The sequence below is a fragment of the Diceros bicornis genome, chromosome 4 (assembly GCF_020826845.1).
Source record: "Diceros bicornis minor isolate mBicDic1 chromosome 4, mDicBic1.mat.cur, whole genome shotgun sequence".
Lineage (NCBI taxonomy): Eukaryota > Metazoa > Chordata > Mammalia > Perissodactyla > Rhinocerotidae > Diceros > Diceros bicornis.
In genome coordinates this window covers 93,991,150-94,014,604 of record NC_080743.1, presented here as the reverse complement: position 1 = coordinate 94,014,604, position 23,455 = coordinate 93,991,150, and the positions used below count along the sequence as shown (strand labels likewise).

General features: G+C 38.1%; 1 protein-coding gene across 1 annotated transcript in view; it reads left to right on the top strand.

The window, feature by feature from the left end:
* The window catches only part of DNM3 (dynamin 3), a 523,181-nt gene that overhangs the window by 252,283 nt on the left and 247,443 nt on the right, over nucleotides 1-23,455 (top strand). Inside the window, exon 14 of the mRNA XM_058540062.1 lies at nucleotides 13,203-13,316. Within this exon, the coding sequence (XP_058396045.1) occupies nucleotides 13,203-13,316 (114 nt within the window). The remainder of the gene's footprint in view (nucleotides 1-13,202; nucleotides 13,317-23,455) is intronic.

Below are 23,455 nucleotides of genomic sequence, written 5' to 3'. Positions count from 1 at the left end.
GTGAGACTCAGCAGAGAGAGGTTTCAGGTGTTTTTATGGGGCAGAATGAATGGAAGACGATGGAGGCGCCGTAGAAGTAGTCCTTGTAGATTGGGACAGTCCAGAAAAAAAATGGAAGGGGGCTCCTTAGGTTACCTAGTGAGGTTATTTTACGAAACAATAACTTGGAGTTCTAGTTAACTTACAAAATTTTATTTATGTGGTTATGATTTAAACTTATGCCAGTGTTTTTAGGTAAAGGTTGGATTTTACAGAGAAACCAGAGGTTGTTATCTTTTTGGCAATTGTATCTTCAAATAAAAAGAGGATTTGATATGAATATTAAATGTTGGTTCTTTATTTTCAATCAGTTTTTATTGCATGCTGTTAATATGTTTTCAGTCAATCAAATCAGTTCCTTATTTAAAATAGTTAGGCTTCTTTCATCATGGTGATTTCCCAAGTCGTATTCCAAAATTATTTCTTTTTATGTCATGCTATAGAGTTATTTCATTACTTGTTATTTGTAATCTGCCTCAGTTTTCCAACATGCTGTGTTCATTACACATTAAAGAGAATCTCAAGAAATTGCCTGTTTTAAACAGGCAATAATGTGATGGCAGCTTGCATTTTTAATAGCATGAATATAGTAGGAAAATATGGAAAATACAGGAAAATTGAGGGAGGAAATAAATATAACCTTGTATCTTGTCACTAGTTTTCAATCATAGTTAACATTTTGGTATATATTACAGTCTTTTTTCTATCCTTATGTTAACAAATATAACTGAAATAATACCATATGTAATAATACTAATAGGTACTGATCTAAGCCCTTTATGTTTATTTATTCATTTATTTATTTATTTTAGCAATAAAGTGTTCTTGCTATTTAATTATTTTGTTGAGGTCATATTGGTTTATAACATTGTGTAAATTTCAGGTGTACATTATTATATATCAGTTTCTGTATAGACTGCATCATGTTCACCACCAATAGTCTAGTTTTTATCCGTCACCATACATATGTGTCCCTTTATCCCTTTCACCTTCCCCCCACCCCCTTCCCCTCTGGTAACCACTAATCTGTTCTCCTTATCTATGTATTTGTTTATCTTCCACATATGAGTGAAATCATATAGTATTTGTCTTTCTCTGTCTGGCTTATTTTGCTGAGTGTAATACCCTTGAGGTCCCTCTATGTTGTCACAAATGGCACGATTCTGTCTTTTTTTTTTTTATGGCTGAGTAGCATTCCATTGTGTGTATATATATACATATATACACACACACCACATGTTCTTAATCCATTCATTCACTGTTGGGCACTTGGGTTGCTTCCACATCTTGGCTATTATGAATAATGCTGCGATGAACATAGGGATGTGTAAATCTCTTTGAATTGTTGATTTCATGTTCTTTGGATAAATCCCCAGTAGCAGGATAGCTGGATCATATGGTATTTCTATTTTTAAGTTTTTGAGAAATCGCCATACTGTTTTCCATAGTGGCTGCACCAGTTTGCATTCCCACTAGCAGTGTACAAGGGTTCCCTTTTCTTCACATCCTCTCTCTTGTCTTGTTAATTATAGCCATTCTGATGAGCTCAAGGTGATATCTCATTGTAGCTTTGATTTGCATTTCCCAAATACTTAGTGATGTTGAACATCTTTCATGTGCCTATTGGCCATCTGTATATCTTCTTTGGAAAGATGTCTGTTCATATCCTCTGCCCATTTTTTGATTGGGTTGTTTTTTTTGTTGTTGAGTTGTGTGAGTTCTTTATATATTTTGGAAATTAACCCCTTGTTGAATATATGATTTGGAAATATTTTCTTCCAGTTGGTGGATTGTCTTTTCATTTTGCTCCTGGTTTCCTTTGCCTTGCAGAAGCTTTTTGTCTGATGTAGTCCCATTTGTTTACTTTTTCTTTTGTTTCCCTTGCCTGAGTAGACATGGTATTCAAAAAGATGCTGCTAAGACTGACGTCGAAGAGCGTACTGCCTATATTTTCTTCTAAGGGTTTTATAGTTTCAGGTCTTACATTCAAGTCTTTAATCCATTTTGGATTAATTTTTGTGTATGGTGTAAGTCCTTTACATTTATTAACTCATGAGCCTCACAACAACTCTATGCTATCTCATGTTACATATGAAGAAATCGAGGCAAAGAGACTCACCCAGTGTCACCCAGCTAGCAAGTGCTGGAACTAGGTGGCAATCTCAGACAGTCTGGCTCTAGATCCTGCCCATTATTAGCACTCTTTCACGAAAGTGTTTTCTCACATCATGTATTAGATATTTTTGCTCAGCTTAATTTAACATCAGAGGATTTTATCATAATCTGTTAATCAGTTTCCAGTTAGGCAAATGGGTTGTTTCCAATTGCTTGCCACTAGAAACAGTACTGGAGCCAACATCCTTGTATCTTGTATGTGTTGTGTTAAGGGCTGGGGCTCTGAAATCAGACCACCAGAGAGGTTTTCTTTCATTCAAGTGCTAACAGGCTGAATCCTCTGAGTGTGCTCTACAAAGTGCAGTAAAATGGCAAACAGTGCCTAAGCTCCCGTGAGGAAGGCCCTTGGTTACAAGCGTGGACTTGGCCGTGAAACAGGAGCATGATGGCTGTCTCTTCATCTGGCATGTAAGGTAAACACTACCTTCCTCAAAGGATTTTTATGTGGATTAAAAGAAATAATACACGTGGAGCTCTTAGCACAATGCCTGGCTCAGAGTAGTGTTTAGTAAATGTTAGCTGTTCTTATCATCCTTGAATTCCTAGAAATGGAATCAAATTGTATTCTTAACTTGACCTATGTTAAATACTTACGAAACTCTGTGCTCTGATTTCCTAGAAAGTTAAAACCATGAAAGGAACATCCAAACATATAAATGTCACTTAGCCAATTTATTCATAGTAGTATTTTTTAGAGTGTTGAAAACAAAACAGACAATATTTCATTAAATATTTGGTTATTTTGTGTCTTAATTTGATTCTTTGTTAAATCCCTTTAGATATGCTTCACCTTATTTGCTCGCTTTCATAGCTGCTTTATCCCCGTCATAAGATTAGTTCATCAGACGTGAAAATCTATTTTTTATGTTGTCAGTTGACTGATAAGAAACACTTGGGCATAGTTATGATGGCTCTCATTTGAGATCATAGGAGCAGGGCACCTGGCACAGTGCCAGGTCCACCATAGGCATTCAGTAAATACTGGTTGACTGCCTTATCAAGTATTGTAGGTGAGAAACACCTTTGAACACTTACCTGAATTAAACTTATCCCTCAAAACTGCAGGCACGAACCCCTTCCTTCCTGTTAGAGCATGGGCAGGCTCCTTCCCAAGATGTATAGCTGAGAGAATGGCCCGGGGCTACACTTCCCTATTTATCCTTCTAGATTCACCAATCTGAGAAGTCACGTTACTCCTCCCAGGTGAAATGAGTAAGGAAACTACAGGAATGTCTCTCCATCCCCCACCCCTTGGCAGTATTCCCCAGCCTTCCTCCACCTTTTATTCCGTTGGTTTAATGGTTAAGCCAGTGTTTAACTAGGGGTGTGGCTACCCCCCTTTCGGGGAAGAGATCAACAATCTGTGAGTCCTGCTCCTACCTTCTTGAAGCCACTCCTCCAAAGATTATCATGGCTCCTTTGGACCTCCTCCTGGGACCGCTATTGGATAGAAGGTTCTGAAATGGGTCAAAACAGTGCATCAGTAAAATTCACTCCAAGGCCAGTCTGTACCCAAGGTTAAATGTTTCCTTCTTATTTTATTTCTTGTTTTAGATAACATCCAGCCATATTGTTCCCATAGCCTATCAGAGATTCTGCAATGATCAAATGACATCATTAATATGTTCTAATATATTACACTCAGTAATAAAATGTCAACAAAAGAGACGTCTTCAATGTGAATATGAACCCCCTCCTACTTTGAAGTTCTCAGAAGTTAAAGTCCAAAGATTACCTTCCCAAAGGAGTTTGCAGAGTCTGAGATACTTGCAGAACATTAAATTAAAGTCCTTCCCCAATTCTTCTTTTCTCGGCCTCAGCCAGAGTGGTTCCTTGTCCACATGGAGTTGAGGGTCCTTCAGCAGCTGTACCCTGAGCTGGCCTCCATAGGAATGAGTTGTTCTTTCTGGGCTTCTGGTGTTGAAATAGTCTCTTGTGTTCCTTACTTCACAAATAAAGCAAAGAGTGGGACACAAAAGATAATCCCAGCACTAGCTCGACATCAACCAAATTTAATAAGACAAATTGAATCCCTCATCTTTAAAGCAGTTATGCCAGGCTACACTTATGTTGCTAGCCCCTTTTCCTAGGTGTAGCCACCGAACATAGCAGACATTCAGGAGTATCTGAATGAGACAGGGTAGGTGGAGAAAACCTTCCTTGGTTTAGCCCTACCAGGCTGTCAGTTTTTTCTAGCTGTCTGTGAACCTACACATTTACTGGGGGAAATCTCTTCCTAAGAAATTAATTTTGCCACTGTGCACTTACCATTCGGGGGAAAGCCATCTGTGCATATAATCTTAGGGAATGCCTGAAGTGTTGCTGTCTGTTGTAAAGGTAAGAAATTTGCAGTGGTGGCAGCCCCAGTCACCAGGTCTTATTTGAGTTACCTTCCTCTCTCATGTAGGATTTTCAAACCTCATCATTTTACCTTCCTTTTGCCTTTGTGTTTCCCTTGTTATGTAATTTCTTGTTTTAAGAAGCCTAGGCCTCTTAAGGAGACTTTCTTCCTCCTATATAATTAATCTAGAACCAGCTTGAGAAGATGTGCTGGGGTGGGGGTGACCCTCGAGTCTGTAAATAAGCACATGAGTTAAGGTTAGCTCTCCAGTTCCCTCCTTGCCCTGGCCTGGGGTACAGGATGGCACAGAGGGCAGCCAATCTAACCCTTCCTGCCTCCTCCCTGGGCCTGGACCTAAGAAATTAAAGCTAGAACCTCGAGTGCTGTGTGATACATATGGACCTCAGCTGCCTTACAGTTTAAAAGTAGTAAATCTAATTCCCCCTTCTGAGGCCTACCAGCCCATGTATGGAAAGACTGTTTTCCCTGTAGTGGAAGACTTGCCTCGGGCACATCTGCTTAGAAAAATCTCTGCCAGCCAGTTCAAGGACAAGCCTATATCCTGAGGATGCCTGTGCTCACAAAGGTAGGTCAGCTCAGTGACTGGCCTGGCCTGTCACTGTCTTTGCTGGGCCAAGGCAGCTCTGCGGCATTTACGCATGAGGCCCTGTGGTGTGTGATCTACCGTCATAGAAGCAGCTCCTCATCTATGGATAAAGCCTATATGTAAGCATTTGTAATCTACCAAGATAAAAATATCAGACGGTCTGTGGTTTACAACCTCCCCCCAGGCTGCAACAGTTAAAAGCCAGCTGCAGAGCTGAGAAAAACTTGCATGGTCTACTATGAGCAAGGCCAGGGTCAAAACACCCTGCTCACAAATAAAGTTCAAGGCCCAAAGCCGTGGCCACGTTAGAACTTTTCCACGTGTACTTTTTTCTGTTCATAATTGTATTCTTTGTGTATTAACTTTATGATTCAGTGTGCCAGCCAGATGATGAGGACCAAACTTATCCCTAACATACAAGATTTTGCCAACCCTGAAAGGCCTGACTTCTTATAGCACAGAGGGAACCAGCACGCACACACTCTGTAGTGCAGGCTTGCCACCAAGGGAAGGGGCTGGGCTGTTCCACTCTCTCCATTTCTGGTCTTGCAGTTGCTTTCAAAGTTTCTGTATTTGGCAAAAGAAGAGTGGGTGATATTTATGGCAGTAAATTTTAAAAAATGGTTTGTTTCAAGCCTTACAAATAAGAACATGCCTTTCCAGCTCTCAAGGTCCTTTCTAGTCATGTAATTATGGGCTTGCTCCTCTTGTTTACTTGGGCACTCAAAACAGAATTTGATATTCAAACACTAAGAGGCTGTCAGTGGTTATTGTACTGAATGTTGGTGGATTTATTGTGGTAATTTTAAATTTGAATACAAAATTAACATTTTATTTGATATCTTTCTCCAGGAAGAAAATCTATGATCAATCCCATTTGTCTTGATATTCTTTTCAGACTTTATTTTGTCTTTGTCTTCTCGTTCTCACTTACTTTCCCTTGTTTTACTCTATTAATTTCCCCTTAGCTAGCATTCTTACTTCTTATGTTCTGACCATTTTTCCTGAATGCTTGCCTTTTCCTATCTCGTTCTACTGCTTTTGCTTGATTTTGTGATTTTTCTCTCCCTCAACTCTTTTGTGAAAAAGTACATTAGGAATTATTTTTGCTCTGTTCTTATTTTGAGCTGATTGTCATTGGGGAAAAAAGTCTGTTTGTGGCAAATATGCTTCTTCTGTTGGAAAAGAAAGGGCTGGCATCGGACCAGGGTGTCTTAAGCTTTTTGTGACAGCAACTTACTTGCTGAGAGCGTTCAGTGCTGAACACACTTCCATGGATTCCTGTGAAGGTTGTGGGCTGTGTGCACTCACAACATGGAAGCTGTAATCCACTTCTTTTTCTTTCCAAGTGAGAAAGACTGTTGCAATGCAAATGACTGTAATGTTATAGGATGTAAAAATCTATTCTAATTGTTTTTTTATGTCAATTCGTTGCAAATTTTATTTTAACTGTTATTAGTAACTCAATTTCCATATAGCTCAGTTGAATATATCCACTGGATGAAATGATGTTTAATAAATATCTTTTTTGGCTGTGACATTCAATTCTTCTAGAAATAGTGGTGCATCTTTGAGAGATGGATCCAATGGTGCCAGTAAGATCAGGCACTTTATTGCTTCACATCATTTTAAATTCTCAAAACTCCATTTTTGCCTTCACTTAAAAAGTATCTGCTTTTTTGACCTCATTGGTCTCTCTAGTCCCTTCATCTTTTCATTTTCTACCTCTCTGTTAACTCCCTCCTGGCCTCATTTCTCTGCCTGGCCTAGACTGAATATATGATTACCTGAATTACTGTCTTGCCCCAAACCTTTATTGTCTTCACACCCATGTACTTAGGTCACTGGGGTCCAGAAATTCAAAACTCTAGATCAATTCCCATTTATCGTCTCTTTTTCTGCAACAAGTGTGCAGAACACTGCTGGTGATGATAATGCAGTTGGGCCGATTGTGTCTCTGCAAGTGTATGGTCTTCATTCTCAACTTTCAACCATTTTTTTTAAATACCTTATTTTTTTTTAGAGCAGTTTTAATTTTACAACAAAGTTGAGAGGAAGGTACAGAGATTTTTCATATATCTCCTCCACTGACACACACATAACCTTCCCCATTATCAACATCACTCATCAGAATGGTATATTTTTCTTTTTTTTTCCTTGAGTAAACCTACATTGACACATTATAATCACCCAAAGTCCATGGTTTCCCTTAGGATTCACTCTTGGTGTTGTACATTCTATGGGTTTGGACAAAAGTATAACGACATATGTCCATCATTATAATATCATGCAGAGTATTTTCACTACCTTAAAATTCCTCTGTGCTCTACCTGTTCATCTCTTCCTTCCCCCATCCTTACCTCTGGCAACCACTGATGTTTTTATTGTCTCCGTGGTTTTGCCTTTTCCAGAATGTCGTATATTTGGAATCATGCAGTATGTAGGCTTTTCAGATGGCTTCTTTCACTTGGTAATATGCATTTTAAGTTTTCTCCATGTCTTTTCATGGCTTGATAGCTCATTTCTTTTTAGCGCTGAATAACATTCCACTATCTGGATGTACCATGCTTTATTTATCCCTTTGTATACTGCAGGACATCCCGGTTGCTTCCAGGCTTTGGCAATTATGAATAAAGCTGCTATAAATATGCATTTGTGTGCATAAGTTTTCAACTTCTTTGGGCGAATACCAAGGATTGTGGTTGCTGGATCACATAGTAAGAGTATGTTTAGTTTTGTAAGAAAGTACCAAACTGTCTTCCAAAGCAGTTATATCAGTTTGCATTCCCTCCAAAAACGTATGAGAGCTCCTGTTGTTCCACATCCTTGTCAGCATTTAGTGTTGTCAGTGTTCTGGATTTTGGCCACTCTAATAGATGTATAGTGGTATCTTATTGTTGTTTTAATTTGCATTTCTCTGATGACATATGATATGGAGCATCTTTTCATATACTTATTTGCCATTTGTATGTCTTCTTTGGTGAGGTATCTGTTAAAGTCTTTGGCCCATTTTTTTTGTGTGTGAGGAAGATCGGCCCTGAGCTAACATCTGCCAATCCTCCTCTTTTTGCTGAGGAAGACTGGCCCTGGGCTAACATCCATGCCCTTCTTCCTCCACTTTATATGGGACACCACCACAGCATGGCTTGCCAAGCGGTGCGTCAGTGTGCGCCCGGGATCCGAACCAGGGAACCCCGGGCTGCCGCAGCGGAGCATGCGTACTTAACTGCTTGTGCCACCGGGCCGGCCCCTGGCCCATTTTTTAATCAGGTTGTTTGTTTTCTTAATTATTGAGTCTTAAGGGTTCTTTGTATATTTTGGATAATAGTTCTTTGTCAGATGTGCCTTTTGCAAATAAGTTTCCCCACTCTGTGTCTTGTTCTCTAATTCTATTGATATTGTCTTTCACAGAGCAGAAACTTTTAATTTTAATTAAGTCTAACCTATCAACTATTTCTTTCATGGATGATGTCGTTGATGTTATATCTAAAAAGGCGTCACCTTACCCAAATTCATCTAGATTTTCTCCTATGTTATCTTCTGGGAGTTTTATAGTGTTGTGTCTTATCAATCATTTTTTACTAATTCTAGCTATGTTCACTTTCTCATTCAATTACAAATTGTCCCAATGTTTCACACTATCCTCAAGCCTTCTCTCCAACTTCTCACCCTCACTCTTGCAGATAATTTAGTCTCTTCTCTTACAAATGGAAAGATCAAATATAACTTTCCTAAATTTTCTACTCTTTTCCTCACAAAGGACCTACATCTGTCCTCACTCTCCCAGCCTCCCCCAGGCTCACAAGATGAGGCAGCTCCAATCCTGTTCAAGGACAGCCCCTTCCCTGTGCTCTTCATTTCATCCACTCCCATCTCCTTGGTCTGTGTTCTTTCCTATGTCAGCAAACTCTTATTCTCTACCAATTATTTCTCCTCAAGCAAAAAATATGCTCAATTCTTGCCCATACTAAAAAAAAAAAAAAAAAAAAAATCCCCAAACCAAGAAAACAGCAGCTGCAGCAACAAAAACAGAAACACCTCCTTTGACCCTGTGTCTATTCTGGTTTTAACCATCTTTCATCCTCCTCTGCATAGAGCTCTTTTCAGTCATTGTCTCAATTTTTTTACTTCCCATTCACTTCTTAACTCAGTGAACTCTGGCTTATCCCACCACTGAATTGCGACTGGCATAGCTCAAGACACTGTGATGTCTGCGTTGCACTTTACACGTCCCTTTCTGTGCTGAATTGGACACTCCCAACCACACACTCCTTGAAATTCACCTTGCCTTGGGTTCCATGACCTCATTGCTCTTACTTCTCTGACATTCCTTTTCAGACTCTTTTCTGACCACCTCTTATATGTGGGTATTTCCCCAGGATTCCACCATGAGCCACCGCTATTTTACTCAAAGTTTTAACTGCCGCCTGTACATGTATGCTGATGACTTGCAGTCCCTACACCTCCAGTCCTAACATCTCCATTTTGCTTCAGAGGTCACGTCACTTCTGTGCACGTTTCCCACAGGTACCTCAGATTCAACATGGCCTTGGCTGAATTCATCATCAACTCACCCGCCTTCCATCACTTAGTTCTCTTCTTCTATTTCTTCTGTGTGGGTAGTCCCAGGAGTTTCAAAATCATTCTAGAACAGCATAATGTCCAATAAAAAAATAATGCAAGCCACATATGTTATTTAAAAATTTCTGGTAGCCACATTAAAAAAATCAAATGAAGCAGGTGAAATGGATATTAAAAATAGATTTTGTTTTACCCAATATATCCAAAATATTATAATTTCAACATGTGATAAGTTTTAAAAGATTTATTGAGATATTTTACCTTTTTTCTTTTTGGTGAGGAAGATTAGCCCTGAGCTAACATCTGTTGCCATCCCTTCTCTTTTTGCTGAGGAAGACTGGCCCTGAGCTAACATTTCTGCCCATCTTCCTCTATTTTATGTGGGATGCCTGCCACAGCATGGCTTGGTAAGTGGTGCGTAGGTCCATGCCCAGGGTCTGCCGCCGAAGTGGAGCATGTGAACTTAACCACTGTGCCACCAGGCAGGCCCCTACATTTTTTTTGTACAAAATTTTCAGAATCCAGTGTGCATTTTACACTTATTGCACATCTGAATTGAAATTAGTCACTAGGGCTCATTAACCATGTGTGGCTAGTGGCTACTGTACAGTGCAGTTCTGGAGTCTTTACCTTCACTAATCTCCCTCTCATCGAATCATAAGGCCTGTTGATTTTATCTCCCAGGTATGTCTCCAGGAGGATCATTTATTTTCATCCTTCCTACATCATGGCTCTAGTTCACACCTTGGTCATTTCTCACTTGTGTTCTTGCAGTAGCTTACATAACCTAGTTTCTCTGCCCCAGGAGCATGCAAAATCCACTGGAACGCAGGAGGATACAGTAGAACTGCTACTTATGTGCATTTTTATCTAGAAAATAAGAAAACAGTTCAGATTTATTAATATTGAATATACATATTGATGCCAGGTCCCTCGCTCTGTAACTCTAAGTCATTGATAAAGTGATAAATGTAACAAAATAACATTTCCCCCGCAAAATAAAAAAAATTAAATATTATTAATTTTATCTTCATGTCATACTTTCAAATTTCTCTATGATGTACATAATTTATTAATACAATGGTCATATATAATTTAAAAATAAATTTACTTGTGTACTTGAAATTTATTTTAGTACTGCCAGGGGAGTGAGATCACTAAAATTTGGAGTCTCATTGAACTGGATTCAATCTGTACCCCACTTGCCTCTCTAGCTTCAACTTCTTCATCCCCACCTCACATTTGTTGCATTAAGTGGCTCTTCCATATTTTGCTCTTGTTTGTCCTTTATATAGATAAACAAACAGGCTAACAAACTACTTCCTGACCTGACTAATTCTCTTTCTCTTCCAGGCTCTTCTGAAGTACCGTCTCTTTAAGGAAAGCCTATTACAGCTTCCTAAGTTGTGTTGAGTTCCCCTTCTCTGCTTGGCATACATCTCTTACTACAATGATTATATTAAAATTCTCTCTTTATGGATCTGCCTTCCTACTAAAGTATAATATTATTGAGGGCAGAGATTGTGGCATCATCATGCTTTTTTTCATCTTGGTATATAATAGGTTCTTAAGAAATGTTTATTGAAATAAATTCATGGATCTTCTTGATGGAGCCATCCTGTTCTACCAGTGGGTGAAATAGTAGTGATTTTCTTATTGAAGTCTGTGGCGTATCTGGAAGACTTGCTCTCTGTCTGAAGATACTTGATAAGATGAAATAATAAGTATACTTTCATTTAGTACTGTGATTAGTATGCTGTTTGTAAGCCCTAACAGTGTGGGTAACAATGTTAGTGTGAAATAATTTAACCAGATTCTTCTTACTAAAAATTAGATGAGATCATTTGCTCTAAGGAGAATGAAGTTTTGATTGTATGTGTACATGCAATGATCATCAAACTTTGGTATGAACAGGAATCACCTTATACAGAAGTCGAATTATAATGATGTACACCTGAAATTTATATAATGTTATAAATCAATGTTACCTCAATTAAAAAAAAATCACCTTGAGAACATGTTAAGATGCAGATTCCTGGGTTTCATATGCACATATTCTGATTCATTTGGACTGGTAGGTGGCCCAAGAATCTGTATTTTTAGAAAGCATGCCAATGATTATAATATAGCTGGTAGAAACCATACTTTGAGAAGTATTGTTTCCTTCTTTCTGAAGTAGAGGATAAGACAAAGGAGTAATTTTGAACAATGGAGAGAACTGCTTAGTCTGGGACTGAGTGGGGTTCTGTATAGGGGTCTGTAAAAGTTGCAGAGTATTATTATATAAAGGAGAATGGACACTTGGGAGATGCTGAAACAGGGAATCAAGGGGGGCAGGGACTGGAGTGTGCAGAGAGAGGCATGAAAGATCAATAATGACAACCATGGCTTATTTCACAGTTTTCCCTAGGATTGACTTTCCTTCTTCAATGAGAAAACTTAATATCAGTATTTTTGAAAAATCTGATTATTAGGGTATTTTCATCTTCCTTTAGGAACTACACTCATTTGTCATTCAATAAATAATTTTTTAAGTATTTCACGATCTCTTGGATATTGAACAATTTAGGTATAGGGTAACTTTTGACATTTAGAACAGTATTGTACAATTCCATTTCTGGTTCTATGACAACAAAAATTTTCTAGCATAGAGGAGATGATAAACTATGCCATATCGAAAACAGAATTTAACTTTATAACAACTGCAAGAAAAAATATTTTCACTTAAATGCCATTTATAAATAGTTTCTATAAAATCTGTAATCCAAGTTGTTAATGTTTTAAAATTTAAGAGCAATTTAAAGATTTTTGTGAAGATGCTGCATATTTTTTAGTATGGCAAATAACAACCAGAAGTAGATGGATAAATATAGATCATTAAAAAACGCCAAACTTTTAATTTTAGCTTATTGTTTCAGCTTTCTCCTTCATTCAGCCTTATTCAGAGCTGTTAACAATGAACTAATTGGTTGGCTTGAGTTTCTTCTTTTCATCGTTTAGTCACCAGTCTCTGGTGGAAATCCTAATGAGATGCAAACCAGGCAAACAAATGGGCCAGTGGGCCGGAAGGGGAGAAGAGGCAGTGGGCATGGAGAGTCTATTGTTCATCCAATCAACTAAATATGTCTTAATTGTAGCAGTAGTGCCATAAATAGGCCTGGCACAAGCCTATTAGTCTGTCTCATTTCATTCCTGTCTGTTTCAGTTGCTCTGCTTCTGCCATCCGTATAAGTCTGCGATTTTGATTTGTTCATTTGATGGGAGAGACTTCCCTCTGGTTATCTGTAGTTTGGGAAGATAAATTATCTTGAATAGCTTAATAGAGGTTGAGCTTTGGGGAAACAATGCTGTTCTTATTGCCATTTGTATCTTGTTTTTAACTTTACTTAGTGCAAGACCTGTGCTCTCCGTTGGTTCATGTTAACCTAAACCTCTTTGCTGATTTGTGCTCTCTCGTAGGTTATTCGCAAGGGGTGGCTAACCATCAGCAACATTGGCATCATGAAAGGAGGCTCCAAGGGATATTGGTTCGTCCTTACTGCTGAAAGCTTGTCCTGGTATAAAGATGATGAGGTAAGCTGCAGAGAGTGACAGAGTTTTCTTATTAAAGTGTTTCTAATTTCAAATTAATTGATATTATTGTGATATACAATTTTGAGACACCAAGTGGTTCTCTTTCAGTAAGACTTAGCTTGGGATGTTTGTTTGAAGAAGCACTGTTTTTTCCTCATAGATTTTTAATTCTACAATATTCCCCTAAAATAATACCTTTTATTTCGTTGGTGTAGTCACACGTTTGTTTACCTGAAGAAAGGGAGTTAGGGGTCAGTAGTTGGAAACTTCCTTATTTGTAATAATGGCAAGGTACTGATACAGTGAAAGCAATTTTCATTAAATACTGTGTTGAAAGACTCAAGGTAACAGCATCGTAAGAGCGAAATTAATAGCACTGATGCAGAGTTAATAAAGCATTTTGGAATTGTTGCTGTGACATCTGTCTAAAATGAGAGGCTTTTGAAAATGTCCAAATCACTGGTCTTCGAGTGAGTCCCAGATAATTGTTTATTTGAATTTTGTTCCTTGAGAATTTGATATCTATGTAAAAGCATGAATTATGATAATTATGGTGTTCTGGTTCATGTTAGATGTTACTAATTTTGGTCCTGTGACTTACTACTCATTTAAATCTGATAGCTATAAAAGCACAAAAAAATATCATATCAGTCATGCAGAGCCCTTAAAGTGCTATAAAGTGATATTGCTAGATTTGGGAGGGCATGGATGGAAATTAAACTATGTTCTGGAAATTTTAATGGCTCTGGTCTGAGCCGAGCAGTTTTTGGTGCTTATAATGCAGCATGCAAGCATTACATAAGAATATTCTGTGATAGCAAAACTATTTACAGGTGAGATTGTCTCAATTTTTTGGGCTATATAGGGCATGCATTTCAGAATTAAAAGTCCTTCCAATTTTGGCTTTATATCTGGCTTTATATCTTTTGGAAGCTCTACAAGGTGCCTTTGTCCGTTGTTGGAGGAGAAGTTTCATGTCTTATATAGTTCTTTCTATTTCCTAAGTGCTTTGTGCACTATAGTGTGTTGAATAAATATCAGACGATCAGTTGATCGCCACTAAATTTTCTGTGGTAAGGGAAATCACATCCTTTAGAAATGTCCAAAGAAAATTTCTATTCAAAGCTTTATTTTAAATTTTTATGTCATATATTTCACTGACTTCAGTCAAACATGGAATTGGTCATTGTGAGAGTTTGAGGATGAGCAGTGGTTCCTTTCCTGTGCTGGCTGCTGAGAGGTCCCTGTGCTTCTGTGGGAGCTTCAGGAGCTCTGAGACTCCTTCCTGGATATAACAATCAGTAAACGGGGTATCCTCTTTTGTGTTCAATTGCCCTAAGAGATCTTCTCTTAAATACATTTTGTTTCCAAGGATTTAGATGATCATTCATGTACATTTCAATACATATCAGTCTTGGGGCCTTTCTCAGTTATTCTAAGGAAAGCAAAAGATTTTGCTGAGGAATCATAAAAATAATAGCTAGTGTTTTTTGTATATTAATTAACTCGTTTAATCCACATTATAACCCTAGCAATAGGTACTATTATTATCCTCATTTTTCAGATGAGTAAACTTACAAAAAAAACCTTTTGAAAAGTCGTTTGTATAGGGACTCAGTTTCCCTTATTGCTTAGTGTTGGTGAGGATACCTGACTTCCCAAGGTCACACAGCTAGTTGATGGCAAAGCAGAAATTCGAACCCAGGCTGTCTGTCTCCAGAGCTTATGCTCTCAACCACAGAAGTAGGCAAGACTCCCAGAGATGCTGGATTGTCCCAGTCAACCTCATCCTACAGAGGATTTGTTGAGATGAGTTCCAGGCATCTCAGCATTGACCTTTTCCCACATGTTAGTATCAGGGACTCTGAGGACTCTGGGGCAGCTACTGCCATTGGACTGTGGCTTTAGGGTTCTCTCATTTGGCTGTGTGGGTACTGAAACAAGCCCTTTGGAAGGCACGTGATGCTCCCTGGAGGGAAGGAAGAAGCCTTGAGAGCTTGGGGAGCTCCTGGTTACTGGTCATCCCCTCATCTCCTCTGTAAACTCAGGATAACTTTTTACAAAATCTTTGCTGCTGAAGCTCCCTCACGAGCACTTGATTACAACAAATAGAAAATACATGTGTGCAGTTATAATATTAACTGAGTGCCAGAGAACATTTTATTAAAGGTATATGTGTGGAGGGTGGTTGGGCGTGGGGGAGGGTAGGAATGAAGCTTGAAATAAATTGGAGTGATTTAGATGAAGGAAGTTTAGGAAAGGTTTGTTTTCTCGGTTTAGACCATTTCAGGAAAGAAAAAATGACAAACAAGTTTGTTACTCTATGGAACTAACAAGTGGACTAATAATACATTATCAAATATTAAGTGTTCTGAAGAATATAAAATAGGGCAATGAGCTAGAAAGTGGTGGGGAAAGGACCTTTAGGTTGAGTGTTTGGGAGCAGGTAACATTGGAGCAGAGACTGGAATGATGGGCTGTGTAGAAGATTTTGTTGAAGAACATTCCAGACAGAGGGAACCATAAATATAACCCCCACTCCCCCCCAGGATGGGAGCCAGCAGAGCACCTGTGGTTGGAATATAGGAGCAGTGAGGAGAGAGGTAGGGAATAACATCAGAAGTACCAACTGGTAGAGCCTTATCAGGCCCCATCCAATGATTTGGATTTTTTTTTTTTTTTTTTTTTTTTTTGCTGAGGAAGATTTGCCCTGAGCTAACATCTGTTGCCAGTCTTTCTCTATTTTGTATGTGGGTCACCACCAAAGCACGGCTGACAAGTGGTGTAGGTCCACACCTGGAATCTGAACCCGTGAACGCGGGCCACCAAAGTGGAGCGCACCGAACTTAACCACTACACCACAGGGCCGGCCCCCCAATGATTTGGATTTTATTCCAAGGGTAATTGAAAACCACTGGAGTGTTCCAACAGGATGTGACATGATTGGATTTATGTTTTAGAAACATCACTCTTGAGCATGATGTGTAGGATGGAATGTATGTGCGGAAGGGGTGAGGTGGCAAGAATAGAAGGGAGACTTCTAGCACTGCAGACCACCTCTGAGCCTGCTGCCGGGCAAAAGGGAGCGGACAGCACTGTTTCTTGTTCTTCGCTAATGTTCAAGAAATAGTTATTAGTGTCTGCTGGGAGCCGAGGCTGGAAGGAGGGTGTGGGGAAAGGAGGTCAAGGAGAAATGTCAGGAGGGTGGGGCTTAAAGGTAGTGATCAGTCTCTGGCCTCTTGAATTTGCACCCTGAACACCATCCTTTAGCAGCAATGTTTTAAATGATGCTTAGAATCCATAAATGTCTTGCTGCCGTAGTTCAGCTACATATGGATTAAACGTGCTTCTGTAGGTTACCTTGAAAACCCCAAATTTAGAATATTCCTTTTTGAAAAGTAAGGCTGAGTTCTAACTCAGCTTTTGGAGTCAATTTGTTGGTAAGTTGCGTGCTTGTACTTTGTCCCCATGGTAGCTGTCTATACCCACATCAGCACCTACACACTTTGGAAATCCTGTTACATAACAACTTATCTTTCTTAGTCAAGCAAATGTGACAGTAAATATCATTGTTAGTTATCGATTCATTCATTTATTCAATGATAAATTTATATTCAGATTTTCATAGAGGATTGTCATATTCTTTTCTGTGTTCTGCCATCCTCCTGCTTTCTTGGGTAATTAGACTGGTATATTTTCATTATAATCTAATTGGCTATTGAATAAATAGCATATTATATCATATGAATATATATAGTTTTATTGAACTTATGACAGGTTTGTAATAAATATAAATGACTTATGAAATATATCTGTGATTAAAAAACAATGGCTTAAACTGTTTTCCAGGATGGCATTAATTGAACAAAAGACCTTATAGACCATATGCTTGGTGCAGTGAGTGGAAAGGGTGAGATGCTGGAGGATGTGGATTTGCTGTGACCAACTGCCAGTGTTGGAACCAATCAGTCTTCTCTGAGCCTCAGTCTTTTCACTTACCAAGTGGCGACTATTGCTGACCAAATCACCTCAAAGGGATTTTGTAGGAATCTGAGGAATCATATGTTAATAAGTGTTTTTATCAACTTTGAGGTATCACACATACATGTTATTCTTGCCATGGCAAGTAACACTGTGCCCTCCCACTGAATGTTGTTTGTTTGTTTGTTTGTTTGTTTTTTGTGTGAGGAAGATTAGCCCTGGGCTAACATCTGTCACCAATCCTCCTCTTTTTGCTGAGGAAGACTGGCCCTGGGCTAACATCCATACCCATCTTCCTCTACTTTATATGGGACGCTGCCACAGCATGCCTTGACAAGCGGTGCGTCGGTGCGCGCCCGGGATCCAAACCTGCAAACCCTGGGCCGCCGAAGTGGAGCACATGCGCTTAACCGCTGTGCCACCGGGCCGGCCCCTGAATGTCCTTTGTTGATTCACATGTCTTCTAATTTCCAATTCTTCTGTCATTTCATGTTGTGAGATAGGATGTATGGGATCTAGGGCTTTTAGTAGAGAAGGGGAATGTTCAGACACTAAGAGGGAACTCAGATCCCATTCCTTCAGTGAGACTTTCTGTGCTGCCTCCCTTCAGCCTAGGGGTTCTCCTACACCTCAGCCAAGAATTAGTGATCATGACATCAACCATGGGATTTCCTGTCTCAGCTGGCACAGGCAATGGCATGATAACCTGGGTAATAATTTTAAGCTAGCGTTGACATGACTGTAATAGTAAGTCCCCCAGCATTTTTCCTGCTTCCTCCCCATCCTGAATGGATCTATCCACCCTACCTTTGAGTTTTGGATGGATTCATGGATACCCTCAAGCATCTGTGGGCCTGTACCTTTTGAACCATTACTCTACATTACAGTAATGTTATTTGTAATATTACTCATAGATGAGCTTAATAGAAAGGTTTCCACCTGTGTCCCAGGCCATGTTATTTCCACATGTTTTCTTCAAGGAGTCTTAGTAATACAACATGGTTATGGTAGACATAATTAATCTACCTACTTGACTGTATGTTATCCTCTAACATTACCCTAAGATTGGGGCTTTCTGCAACATGAAAAGAAATAGACCATCTTTTACAGGGTTAAATAGTTTATAACTAATCACCAAGGGGATTTGCCCAAACCTGGCTGTCCCAGATCATGCTCCAGTACCCCAGACTCTGAAGTTTCCTACACAAGTGGCTCTGAGCACATTTCTAGGGGTTGCATGGGCCTCTTCCAGGGTTCATCCTCCCCAGAGCATTCTGCTGGTGTGTCTATCCCAAGTCAAAGGGTAGCTGTTTATGGAGGTGAGGACAGAACTTGGACATGCAGGCTTATTTGTTCACCTGTATACCCTTGAATCTGAGACAGATGATACTTAGTTGCTTTGATTTCTATCAAAATAATAACATAAAGATATTTGTAGTACATATCTTTGCTAAGGATTTGGGGAAGCAATACAACAATTCAGACAACCTCAAAGAGACTGTTGGATAACCCTCTGCACAGCAGGTTTTAGCCAGTGGACACCCCACTTGGGTGTGTCACTGGCAGCTTTGGCCTTGTGCTGGCCCAGCCCAAGAACAGTACATTGGCTTCTCTCTTTCTCCTCCCCCTCCCATCTCTCCCCTCAATGCTGTCCCTCTGGATTGCCCCGAACTCAAGGAGCTTCTCACTTTATTACGTACATCTGCTTGGCTCTTCTCAGCATCTAGTCTGGTCTTCACTGCAGGCCCACCTTTGCATATCTAAACTAGTCAAAATGCTCAACCAAACCAAATGGACTTCCAGTTAACAAGATGCTTCCTAGTTAGACAGTAATTGTGGTTGTAAATAGCATCCCCCCCATTCATTCTGCCTGCTTAAATTCGTGAAGGCCAGCTTTCAATCTGAGTGATGATGATCATCATCATAATGGTTAGCATTCATTGAGTATTTGTAGTTTACCAGGCACTGAGTTAAGTCAGCACTTTATTTACATTTTCTTCCATTTCAGAGATGGGGATTGAGACTCAAAGACAATGAGTGATTTAGGCAGCTAAGTGTCAGTGCTGTGCTCTTAATCACCTGGACATTTCTCCACGAATATTTTCTGACCACCTATTATGTACCAGACATTGTCCTAGTCACTAAGGATAAAATGGTTAGCAAGGAATTCATGGTACCTGCCCTCATGAAGCATATTTCCCAATAAAGAAAATATGTAAACAAACAGGAAAACCTGTCCAATGCTATGAAGCTATGAAGAAAATAAATCCAGGGATGTGTTTGACTTAAAGAATGTCTAGGATGGGGATCACAGCATGGGGGCACTTGAAACTGGGTGGTCAGAAGTTTGTATCAGTGCCCTGAGGCAAGATTGAGCCTGATGAATTTAAGAAACAATTAAGGCCAGTGTGACTGGAACAAAGAGAGAAAAGGACTCTATAAAGATTAAGGATTTTGATCCCGAGAATGATGAGAAGGCTTTGAAGTTTTTAAGCTAGAGAGTCACATAATGAGATTTGAATTTTTTTTATAGGTCCTTTTGGTTGCCTTGTGGAGAATGGTTTGGAGGAGGACAAAACTGGATTGGGGAGTTTTTAGAAAACTATTGCTGTGGTCTGCGTAAGAGATAATGGTAGTGTGGGCTGGGGTGGGTTGATGGAAGTGATAGAAATGGATGGATTTAAGGGATTTTTTCAGAAGGTGAAAATTGACATAACTCAGTGTACCTGCTGAGTATCGGTTGTGATTAAGTTCTGCTAAACTGTAAGCCTCTTGAGACCAGGAGCCATTGTCTTGTTCACTGTTCTACCGCCAGGGGACACGGCAGTGATAGGTGGTACTTAGTGAATGTCAGTTGAGTGAAGATGTGATTGAGCAAATAAACGAATAAGTGCAGTATGTCCTGGTATAATAATTCATCATGTCCTGGTATCTCAAGAATGTAAACTAAATTATTGAATTATAGGATAAAATTATCATTAAAGACAATCTATGTCTTAAAATTTAAAAAATTTTTAAAAATTTTCATCATTAAAGGTTAATGGATTTTTTTCCTTCTCTGACTCTGTAACTTCCTGGATTGAAGATCATTTAAGCAGAAAATAAATGTCCCAATGTTATTTTCATACACTGTAAATATATTTTGCACAGTTCTTGGGAGGGATTTAGAAAAGCACAAAATGTGGGAATAAACCAGAAACTATCATTTCAAAAGGATTTGGGGTTTAGATAATTTTACGTTAATACTTTAAAATCAGCTTTGGAAAAAAAGTGATGGCCTTTGTTTAAAATTTCTAAAATATGAATTTTAGATGAATAGCGTACTCTGATTCAAGGAGAAAACAGTGTTATTTTTCTTAATGTCAGTGGGAAATGTGTAAATGATAGTTAAAATCTCTAAAAGAAAGGGATCTGCTAGTTTATGTATAATAATAGCATATAGCCAATATTTATTCTATTTCTATAGTCCAACGTGAAGATTAAAATCATTATGGGAAACGCATAGGAAAGTAGGGTAACTCAACAGAAGTGTTTCCAATGGAAATGGACTAATCTTACACTATTGAAGAAAGTCCAAAATCTGCATTGAAATAAGGACATTCTTTGGACTCTTAAAAAATTACAGGCCTCATTTTTGTGGGTTGAAGTGTTTGGATAGCTTGATAAAGAGATTATATAATTCCCTTATAAGGATATTTACTTAGTATTGTTTTTGTTATGTAGCTGTAACAGATGACAAATGTAACTTCGATGATAGGAAATAAAACGACAGCTTTCTCCCCTGGCCAAAGTTGTAAGACCAAGAAGTTATAGAAATCTTCAGCTCTTTCCATTTTCACTTGTGCTTTCAAGATTCTGTCTGTTTCCTGCTGAGCCTGCAGGCTCCCTGTGATGAGGAGGTCACGACTGACCCTGTGAACACTAGTCACACTCCTTGCTGGGTTGTTTTAGTTAGCCAAAACTTAGGTATTTTTTACCAAAAAAAAGTCCCAATAGATATTGAATTTTAATTCATTTATGTTACTTAATATTTTTCGTGATCGTAATTGTGTTTTTTTCACAATTTAAGCTATTTTATGTTATGCTTTTTAATGTAGGATTATTTCACAATAATAATCTATTTTATGTTATGCTTTTTAATGTAGCATTATTTCATATAAACATTTCCATGTTCTGGCATTATCCAAAGATTTATAATTTTGAAAAATATAGAGTATTATTCAACAAACCATAATGGCAAGTTCTGTTGCAAATTTATTGAAAATACTTATAGACCCAAACCCACCCCCCTATATGTATTCTTTGTCCTACTCAAAAGTTTATTCTGGAAGAACAATATTAGCCTTTATATTAGTCTTTCCAGGAAGAGTAAAAATTTAAAATATACCTCATTTAATGAATTTAAATATATATAACATTCTTTTACGCCTTTTTTTTTTTTTTTTTTGAGCTAAGTAAAAAAATGTAAGACCAAGATGTTAACCTCATGTTTTAAGGGAAAATTATTTGAAACATTATCCTGGAGTAGCTCACTTAAGGATGACTCCCCTGGCCTCCTAGCTCTCCCTTTGGAGTTTGTTGGAATGGAACAGTCTCCTTTATGTTCTGACCCGGCTATTGTGTCCTCCAAAGAGCTCTCAAGCACCGTCCTGGGACTGCCTTGCAGGGTCCAGTAGAATGATTCATATGTGGACTCCTGTTGGCGGTGTTTGCTGCAGATTATATAAAGCACTTAAAATTGGGTAGTACTATGTAAATATTCTGTGAGACATTTGTACATTGTCTTCTTGTTTATATTTTGTGCATTATTGTTTAGTGCTTTATTTGCAAGTCATGGGACCTTAAGGTAAAAACCTTCATTGCACAATGTGTTTTGCAGAAGATATTTTCGCAGATGATGTATTTCCATAAGGCCAGATTTTTAAATGCAAGAATTTAGCCTTAATCATATTTTTACTTCATAGTTTTGCCTAATTACTTTTTTTTTTAAAGAAACTATAGTGTCAGGTTTGATAAAATATCACAAAATTTTAGGAATTTTTAACCTCGTGGGGCTTTTAGCCTTAAGACTAAATATTTCATTTTAAAAATGAAATCTATAAATAAAAATAGTTTGCTTTAGCCCAAAATATATACTTGAAATGTTTAATTAAATTAAAAAGCCGAAAATTTTGGGTAGCTTTGTGCTACATTTTTTAAAGCCTGACCAGAATCTTTATAAAAAAGATGAAAATTAATTTTAAATACTGAAGTTAAAATATTTTAGTAAGCCAAATAAAAGTTGACAAATTTCTAATTTTACCCATCTCTTCTCTTTTTACCGTTAAGCGTTTAAAGCATTCATGTACAAAAGCCAGCCTTGATCATTTCACTCCAGTTCACGGTGTGTAAACTGAAGTTTTGACATTTCCTCAAAAGATATGGCAAAATATACATTGCATACTCATTAATTCCTTTCCTTGCTCTTTTTGAAAATAATTGAATTGCTGAACATTTCAAGAGTTTGAAAGTTTACAGTGAATGGGAGCATATATTCCAAGTGAATACGTTGGCCCTATAAATTCTACTCCTAGAACTATAGTTATAGGCCCCTTCTTAAACAATGACACAGTAATGAATCTATGCATAACATGACATTTGGAAATATCAAAGCTTCAATTTCAACTTTCTATATATCAAAAGAGGAGAAGCAATTACTTTAACACATTTGAAAATTATGTTGGAAATAAATACTCTTTTCACTATGTTTTACTCGGATCCAATCTAGTAGAGTTTATTAATTCAAAATACATGATCCTCTGGAATATTATCCCTTCCCTCTTTTTCTTTTCTCCCTATCTCTCTCTTAAAAAGTCATAATATAGAAAAACTAAGCTTAGTTTTTGGAGAATTATTAGAATAATTTATTCTTTGTCAAGCATTAGACTGAAGTTATATTGCTTTGTTGTATTGATTATGGGGTGCTACAAAGCTGTGTGCAATAAATGTCAAGGGTAGTAATTTACTGACAACAATTAGGAAAAGATAACTATAGAAAGCACAGGAACATTTTCAGAAATGGGTTTTATTATATTTCATAGGCACCACTCACTTTAATTTTGGTGGGTTTCAATATTTGAATCAAAATAAAATAATAATAATAATACATACGAGTTAAG